We start from the raw sequence: 10,043 nt of genomic DNA on the forward strand, positions 1-10,043 counted from the left end.
TCTTTACAAATTCAACTGCTTGCACCAACTGAGCTGTATGTGACTGAATCCCCATCCTCAGATAAATGCCAGAAACTCACTACAGGACAACTGGGAGTCATTGCCTCAAATGTCTCAGGCTGGAATAGCCTACTGCTCTGCTAAATCATGTTGCTGCTTTGGGTCCATCGCTTGCTGTGGAAGTGTCTGACAGGCTGCTTAATTTCTAGATCTCTGAGCAGTGAGCTGCAGCAATGAGGTAATACATGGCTTGCTTTTTAAAGGCCTATCCCTACTCTGCTTCAAAACCTATTGCACATTTTTATTGGCTCCTGCTGCTTTTCTCCCCATACACACCCATCAGCCCTCTAATATCTTTGGTTATATTTGGCCAATACATGCCGTCTTTGGCATTCCAGGTTGTTTCAAACATCTAAAGTATTTTATTTTCAGTGCTATCATTTGATTGCCTACAGGATGCCATTTTAGCTGTCTTTTGATTCATTTAGTAGTTGCAAGCTTTCCTTGTTGTAATTCTTGCGTGTCTACGTACGCAGAACATTTTTGATCCATCTTTTTTCTCTGTAACAACTTTGAGTCCTTTGAATTCCACTTTTTCCTGACTTGTATTTGTGCATTTGTTATTGCATGGGGTAGGTGGACATTCTGGAGCCTTCTTCATGCTAGCTGGTAAAATGTCTCAGTAGTCAACTCACTCAGCTTTATAAATCTAAAAATGTAAACATGTATGTATGAGCTGATCACACCAGACTCTCTTTGTAGCAATATATATACATTGACATATAGAGAGAATTAGACACAAGATGCAATCCATCCAACCTACTTTAAATGTCTGCCTCCAGTGTTCATAGACGCTGCTGACTATATTGATTACATCTCTACTGACTGTTTATGAGTTTAGGCTGACAAATGTGGATATAGATGTTGGCACAGTGAGATGAATTGTACCCTTTTATATAATCTATTCGTTTTACTTGTAAATTTGCCTGCGGGCTATACCCATGCCTGTAGCTCATAGCAGAGTTATTTCAGACTCTGCACTTTCATTGCACAGTGTCCCTTCCAGCACCACCAGCGATCAACCCACTGTGAATTAGCTAAGGTTTCACAAAGCAATAACCATGTCACTCAGTCCCCATTTGCTTTCCTTCACCAAAGACCAGTCTCTTGTTTTTCTGTTACTTCTTGATAGCATACATTTTATAAGTTGTGCTTATAAAGATGCATCTTTCTAAATGAATTTTCCAAAGTATATCCAGTCAGTTACTGACATGCTCAGAGGTTGCTGGAGTAGATAGTGATCTTTGCCTAGTAGAGGTCACCGGGTGGTTGCTCTTACCTTGTTCAATTTATAATCTATCCCCCCACAATTCTGTGGTTTTCCTAGTGTAACTTGCCTACTAGTAAGCATGCTGATTTTAATATTCTTCCATAAGGAAGCCTGCCACAATTATTTGTTTTGTATTCTTCTATCATTTCTACTGTATTCTTGTTTTCAATTTCACATTCCTGCAGAAATGCACTCATTTCCAACCTAATAACCTGCATGATAGAATATGGAGAGTACCAAAGAGGTGTAATATTGAAGTTTCATCTTTTCATTCACACTTGTTTTTCTCTCTTGTGCCGCTCATCTGTGCTCCTCAACACCAGTACAACAGCTTCCCCATTGGAAGCTACTACTGAAATTGCTGATCTATTAAATGGCTATTACTTATCCCAATAGCAGTGACCTCCAGCTTGATTTCTCCCTCCATCCATTTCTCCTGCAGTTTTTTTTCCCCCCTCTAGCTTTTCTGAGTTAATACCATCTCCTTGCTACAATCCAGTGCTCCCTGTCAACTGAAACAACATCCAGCTATACTCCACCTTTTCAATGTATAAACTTTTTTCAGCTCATTTACCTCACAGGGCTCCTGGCTCCTTAATACACCACTGCAACTCCAACAGGGAAACCCTTCCTCTCATTCATCCTGTCCCCTCATCGTCAGCATCCTCTTGTCCTGGTACCATCCATCTAGTTGGGGTTTACATGTTCATGCCCCAGAGCAAACTAAGCTTCAACCTTCTACCACCTTTTGTCTCTTTCTGTCCTAGATTCATACCTTATTTTCTCCCTTCAAACTTGGAAATCTGTAGTTACTTGGCTGAGTTAAGACTGACTGAAAAATTAACCAGAGACTTCAGGATTTAGTGCAGAGAGCTAATTTGCATTTTTAGTTTGCTGAAAGTAATTACTCCTACATTTTGGGGACTGATGTTCAAGTAGTAACAGTTTCTTTCAATTCTGAAAATTTCATTTCAGTAATGATATCATAATTAACTGAAATGAATTTGCTAGTGAAACATTCAAGTGTACAGCCGTAATCAGCATGTTAATGCTTGGATTGACTCCTGTTTTGCAAAGCAGTCACTGGCTTTGGGAATAAAACATGATGGATGGTTCAAAGCAAACAGCCTCAATATCAGAAAATTCTAGTCATGACAGAATTTTCTGGATCAATCTAAACGTTCACTAGAGGTAGAGAAAATTTAACGGAAACAGGCTTTGAAAGCCTTAACAAAAACTGCAATAGAAGCTGAGCTGATAGGTACTTATCAGAAAACTAACATTTTTTGGTGCTGCACATGTGGTTTTCTTTATAATGACAATTCCTGAAAGACTGGATAAATTAAAGGTTATATTCCCTGGCAGGATCATCTAATACGTTTTGGAGCTTCCAGATGCTGCTCTGCCAGAAAAAAGGGCTAAGGGTAAGTAAATAAACTGTCAAATAGTGGAAAGTTATTGCCACCATATACTTACAGGTGCCTCTAGTAGGAATTAGCCCCAAATTAACCCCAAGTTTTACATGTGCATTTGAGGAAGACTTTTGCTTTATTTTCATCTGTACAAATACTTTGGTTATATTCTAAACACCTTTTCCATGTATTTGCTGCAATTTCCACTATTGCATGCTTCCTGCTACAGAAAAAAAAACAAACATGAGGACAGAGGATAGAAAAAAAATCTCATCTTAGCTCAAATGAACAGATATTCAGCTTGACTCTTGGGGAGTTCATGACTTGAATGGGCTCAGACAGACTGGTGCTGCAGCAAACAAAGCGATAGTGGCTAAGAAGATAAAGGGCTCGTCTCTGGTTCGTTCCTCTTATTGGAGCTCATGCTAGCATGATACACTACTGGTTTCCACAAGGCAGTTTCCTACTGCAGTTTCCCGCACAAAGACTGTTGAAATCTTTCCAGGCCTCCATCCCACCATAAGTTACCAGTGCTTCCACGAATGAAGTTTCTCATTTGGTTGTCACCACCGTGTCCTCAAGATGAGCTGGAGTAAGATCCAGGATGGCAATAATCTCTAAAAACCTGACTCATAGATTTCCACCAGCCTACAGTCTGGGTGTGAGTCCACCATGGGTCGAGCAAGAAGTCTGCAGCTCCTGACTTTAATCCTGTTCACCTAGGATGCCTTGTGGAGCCACGTTTTGCACAAATCCTCAACATTTTCTGTTGCTCAGCCCCATACAGTAACCTGATAACCAGATTTATCTACAAGAGAAGCTCTTAGCTACATTTAGATGGCACTGTTATCTCTGAAAACTCTACCAGTGTACTCAACGCTAACTACAGCGGCTGTCATTACAAGCACATAATATGGGAAAGATAACTTCAATATGGATAGTAATAACTGAAATTGCAAGTGTTTAACATATATGATTGATAAAATAAATTATTTTTCGATCAACTCTAGATTAAAAAAAAATTACCTCAATCTTGATTGCCAAGGGGTAAATTCAGGAAGACTGCATAGGCTCATTAAAATTATTGTGATGATAATAAAATTATAGTCAAAGATGTCCAGCAAGAATGTTCCTGAACTCATCCTAGTTCAAAAGGCAACAGCAAAACCAACTACATCAAAATAGTATAAACTTATGACAGTTCAAGATCTGCCTCTGAATTCATGTCACAATATTTACATATTACACTACCCATAAAATATGATTGCTATTGAAATAGAGAAAAAAGTTACCATCAGAAAGTCTTCAAACAAGAGAGAGAGAGACAGACACTTGAAGATACCTTGAAGGATACCTTAATAAAATACCAGAAGCGTACCCATGCCAAGTTTTTTTGTACTGTCCAATAAAATCTGAGAGACCCAAGATATTCTTTTATAAACTACTGCTTAACTACTTACTTGATAGCATAATTCTAAAGAAAAGTTCCATGACCAAAATACTGTTTTCCCAGTACATGATAATACAGAACTGTTTTTTTATTTGTTGTTTGCCTTACTGCTTCCAAATATCTATAGTTAAATGTGAAAATCAGATATGTTTTATGTTGCTAAGCAGTTTGGTTCTATTACACATTCTTGATTTACAGGTTATATACAATAATATTCAGTTATTCCATGGAAAGAACAGAGACTTAAACTACTTAAGACCCCTCATGACCTCTGGTCATTCAAACCATCAGGAGAAATTCCAAAAGAGAAAATGAAAACCTTTATTGATCCTGGGCAACAAATATAAGGTTTAATGAAAATTCTTAATAATCTGGGTTAGCTACCACCCTCCTCTGCGATGCTGCTACAGGCATAGCGATACCATAGAGAAAAGTAGTGTCAATGAGAGATACCATACAAGCAAAAAAAATCCTAAATAATTTACAGTATCTGATACAAGGCTGCACTAGAAAACATAGACTGATAAAGCAAACAAAAAAAAAAAGCCACAGAGAATAAACAAGAGGGAGTTACAACCATGAGCATGGAAAATTAATACAACCGAGCATGAAGCGTTGCTGCATATTGAATAGGATGTGAGGCCACAGAGCTTCGAGGAGTCCTGCGAGAAGAGCTGTGTTACTGCCTGGAGCGCTGTGGCACAGAGAGGGTTTTCCCACCTCTGCCAGAGCCACCGAGCTCTTTTAGGGATATCAGTGACAGCCAACAAAACAGACTTCATGAGCTTAGCCCCCCCGACATTCGCTACATGACTCACTGACTCATGAGTGGTTTATTACAGAAATAACTGCACTTGTGGCCTCTAGAACACAAACTTTAGAAAGCTTCACAAAAACCAAAATTCAGCTGCTTCTTGTGTTATCTACTATTAATAAAGCTTTGAGAGCTCTCCAGAGGTTACTTTAAAATTGCTCTCTAAAGGAATGTGGGGATAGAGATGCCTATATCCCCAAACCCCACAAATTGCTAATTATGTTAATGATACTATAAGCTGTGTTACCTCCTATTTATAAATTAAACAGCCTTATCAAATCCAAGCTAAGGACAACAGTGAATAAAGCCCTCAAACTAGTTATTTTCACTCCTGGTTCTTCCTTTCCTTAGTCAAACACAATCAGCTCTGCAAAACCACTCAGAAGAGGAAAATAAATATTAGTTAAACCTAAGAAAAAGTCGAGTTTTACACCTCAGCAATTTCAAAATCATCTTAAATAACTTGGAAACCCTACTATGCCACAACACAACCTCCATGAAGAATGGCAGAAACCATTTGGGTAGACATTTCTATTGTGACAGGGATTTAATGTGCCATTGTCCTCGACTTTCCTCTTAACAAGGTTATTTAATTTATGATTTGGAGGTAAAACCAGTTTGTACTGTTGTCATTAGCATAATTAATCATATCGTGCTCTCCAGGAAGTGGATATCTGTCATGTGGGACTCCTGTACACATTAACTCCATCATTCTTTTGATCTTAGAATAACCTCTGGAGGTGTTCCAGGTCTCTAATAATAGTAACACCATTGTAAAATCTTGGTTACTAAGAAGTAGTAGACCATACAGTATAAAAAGGACTTGGAACCTGCCTTTATCCTTTGTTTCTAGCCTATAAGCTACTCTGTACAACCAATGACTTATGGGAACAAAGTTTGCAAATATAGCCAAAGCAAAACATTTATCAGAGAGTTAGGACAGAAATGGATGTTTCTTTTCCTGCCAAATGGGTTTAGGAGTCTTAAAGTTGTAGAAAAGTTTGCATCCTGTCCTGGACTGACAGGATGGCTTACAGTTATTGGGCTTTATCACAATAATATTTTTAAAGTGATTATTGACTAGATCTTATTTTTTCATGCTTAATTTCGAGGTTAAAAATCATGGAAGTGTCACATGAAAGACAGAAATATCCCTGTGCTAAATGTCAGTGGCCTTTAGTAAAAGGACTGATGTTAAAGTCTATTTAGCTTGACAATAATCCATAGATCTATTCACAGCAATATTATTTTATTTATCAGAAGCGGAGCAAAAAGAAAAGCAAAATTATGATTCAGTGTTCCAGTAATAGGAAAAGAAGATTGTGCTGCAGAGCTGCAGCAATTCTTATATGCTTCTATGCTTACATGCTTTTAAAAAAAAAAAACAAAAACAAAAAACAAACCCAAAAAAACCCCACACCAACAAACTTAAAACCCAGAACAATCCAATTCCCAAAATGCTCTGCACCAAAACATTTCCCTCACAAATTACTACTACATAGCTCTCCTTGGGAGCTTAACTTTACTCCCAAGTCTTTGGGGGCAGATGGGGGAGACTGATGCCAGCCGCATATTAGTGACAGCAGTGGTAAAAAAGTCAAAGCTTCCATTAAAAAATGAAGGCCCAGGAGAATGATCACACAAGAAGAATTACTTGGAGAAAGAGTGAACTTTGTTAAGTTTTAAGGAACCGAGTTCAGCAGCAAGAATAAGGGGGCATTTACAGAACGAACTCTGTCCCCACTACTGCTGTTTTAGCTGTGCAGAATCCCTCCCACCCCATTCTTTCATGCTACAGAGATCACGCACTTGCTTTTGGCATCCCATCAAATGCAGCTCCTCTAATAAGAGAATACAGAACAGGCATTGACGATCAAGCACCAAAATGAAACTAAAAGCAAAGCAGAATGGAAATCAGACAAGTCTCAAAATCCCAATCAGTAGATCATGGCTCATCTGATCCAAATCAGCATCAAAATGTCATTGCTGATCAAGAAGAGAAAACCCTGGTACTAAAGTCACTCCATAATTCTGCATCCTTTTTTTTCATTCTTACTGCAAATCAACCATTTAATATATCAGCCTTTGTTCACCTCTGTCTACCTCTTGTATTCTTCTGCTTTGGTAGCAAAATGGAGATCCTGACACAGAGCATGACAGAAACCTCTGTTCCAGTTCCTATTCTTGTTGAGATGCTGGCCGCAATTCTTCCCTTTTAGTCATACCCTCCACATTCAGGGCTCCAGTGGGACATGGGCATCCCCTGATCCTGGCCAGCTGGCCACCCATAGCACAAGAAGGAGAAACCTTGACCAGGGGCAGGACAGGATTGGTCCTGGTGATGGTGACCCCTATTTCTGTTGGCTTGTCCTGTCACACCACTAGGCAAAGCACCACCAGCCAGAGTCCATGAACTTGCTGGACGTGTTCAAGGACCAGAGAATGCTGTGGGTGTCCTCTCTGTAATGCTGCCCTCTGACTCCCTGTTTTCATTTTTTGACCATTCCTCCTCCTCCTTTTTCTGATTTGTTGTTATCCTCATCATTTCGTTTTCCTCTGTCTTTCAAGGAGGTGGAATGCGAGGGGAGCAGAAGGGGTCGATGGCTGTTCCTAGTGTAGGAGATTGGTGCAAGCAGCAGCCAGCCGTGGTGGGAGAGAAAGCCCCAACCACAAGACATCAGTGGTGTCCAGAGCTACAAAACCAGGAGCTCAATCTGCGCCACCTTACCCCACACCACGGTACTGTTGCAGACACTGTACCACACCGAGGCAAGACACTACAACGGGTTTGCCTTACCAGTGACAAGTTACGTACTTCTAGCAGCACTTTTTATCTTTTGATAGTCAATCCTCTGCCCTCACCCAGGCAAAACCTGTTTCCCTCCTTGTTTTGACTCCAGCACTAGGTCCGCCAGTGCAACTGCTCTAGACACACACACACACACAAAAGATTTCTGAGAGAAATACCTAAATAGAAAATTATTAATGTTATAAAGTCTTACACTGAGAAGGTTTTATAACAGTTCAACTTGAGCAGCTGGAGGTTTTTCATCATATTGATATTTTGTAATTTTCTTTTTGTGAAAAGCAAAATTGCCTAAATAAATGCTGCAGTTTATCTCTTGACATAAACGGAGGAAAAAGGTATTTTAAATAGCTGCAAGAAACTCTTCTCATATTACTCAAAGTAAATGGTTAGAAAGCCACTTACCCCCAGTTGCCACAGTAATTTCACGTAGAAAATGGCCATAAAATGGAAAATCGAAGGACAGATTCACTCTCTGAAAGGAACAACACCAGAAAATAAAATCGATATTGTGCAGAAAGGTAAGAAAAAACAAAATGAACAGTCGTCCACTTCAAACATCTGTTTCATTGCATTTTTCACCGGAGCCTTGCTATTCTTAATTCGGAATTGCCAATAGCTAACTGGAAACAATTCTTTGTAGCACTTAAACACCTGAGAGCAGTGGATCTCATAGCTGAAGACTTTAGAAAATATATCCACAAACATTATAACTTTCTCATAAGAATGAAATTAATAAAGATTTGTAGAGGTTTTCCTGAAAAAATGTTGCTTTAGCCTCTTTCTTAAGAGGAACCATCAACATTTAAGGCTTTAGCAATACCTAAGTTTCACATGATGCCCACTCCCTTGGCTGCAGGTGGTTTGCTCCTCTGCCAAATGCTCCTTCAGATTCAAGTGTTCTCCCTGACATTCTACTGCTACCTGGGAGCTTATCTGATGAAGGCTGGTGACTGGAAGGCAAATCCTCCATCAAACCTGTGTGACACCAGTTCCCAAACCTCTCTATTACTGTTAACTAAGAGCAGAAATGATTTATAAAGAAATATTCAATAGAAGTATTAAAAAAAACCTCTTAAGGTACTTACTACAAAACAAAAAAGGAAGAAAAATCTTTTTTTTTTCCCCGTCAGCCTACAAGTAACTATCCCCTATCAGCTGAATTCGCAGGAGAGAACTGTAATTTGGAGAAGAGACTCCTCATCTAAGCTCTCCATAAAGCACCATTCAAATCCAAACTCATTTTCCCTCTCTGCCTATGGCGCTCTCCTTTCCCATCTATTCCACTCCTTTCCCAAAGGTCACCGATTATTGTGGCCCACCCATAATCATCCCCTGGTTAAACTCTAAACAAATTGGCAGTCATGAATATTGTGGCCCACCCATAATCATCCCCTAGTGTACTGCCTGGTTAAACTCTAAACAAATTGGCAGTCATGACACAAAGAGTGCTGAAATCCCAGTAAGGTCTTTTCACTGTTTAAATGTAATATCCCATAAAACCCACATAACTTCCACAATGGCCCAAAGTCCAAATAGGAACTGGGTATGCAGCCCATTATTATTTGCTATTTAGGAGTTACTATGGTAGAAATTGGTGTAAAGATGGGTTGTTGGCGAGTGTCCCACAACCCTAACCTTTGATGTCTCTACTTAAGAAAGGGCAACAGTCCATACATTTAAAAAAAGGAAGAAAAAGGGGGGTGGGGAAGCATTTTTTCTTTATTTTCTCTACTATTATTTCTATCATGGGTTTATTATGTTCAGATTATATCTGAGTATTTCTTCTCTCAGGAAGAATTATATACATCCACCAGAAATGCTTAAAGAATTATTTAGCATGAAATTAACAGCTGAAAATCTACAGTAACTTTAAATTAGATTTTCTTTCCACTTAAGTGGAAGACAGAATTGTGACAGGATTTATTAGCACTTTTTTTGTTTGTTTTTAATTAGAATGCAAAATCAGTTTGTATTGTGTTAATTGGACTGAGGAGGTTCTAATGACCTTTTCTGTATATACATAAATATGGATACACAACTGAACATTTCTAATCAAAATGGCATATGCAAAAGACAGCTCATGAATTAACTCAAATTTTTTTTTCCATGTTCTGAAGTTTTCACTGCTGAAGTGTATGCTATGCTTATGTACACACTCCATTTAAATTGTCTTTGCTCTACCAAACACTGTTAAAAACATCAATTTTCTGGCCAAACCTTCACTCTTT

The 10,043-nt window shown here is 38.9% G+C and overlaps 1 protein-coding gene across 1 annotated transcript in view; it reads right to left on the reverse strand.

The window, feature by feature from the left end:
* The window catches only part of PLXDC2 (plexin domain containing 2), a 259,125-nt gene that overhangs the window by 119,320 nt on the left and 129,762 nt on the right, over positions 1–10,043 (reverse strand). Inside the window, exon 4 of the mRNA XM_035893266.1 lies at positions 8,218–8,287. Coding sequence (XP_035749159.1) covers positions 8,218–8,287 — 70 coding nt within the window. The remainder of the gene's footprint in view (positions 1–8,217; positions 8,288–10,043) is intronic.

The sequence above is a fragment of the Egretta garzetta genome, unplaced genomic scaffold (assembly GCF_000687185.1).
Source record: "Egretta garzetta isolate BGI_Z169 unplaced genomic scaffold, ASM68718v1 scaffold434, whole genome shotgun sequence".
Classification (NCBI taxonomy): domain Eukaryota; kingdom Metazoa; phylum Chordata; class Aves; order Pelecaniformes; family Ardeidae; genus Egretta; species Egretta garzetta.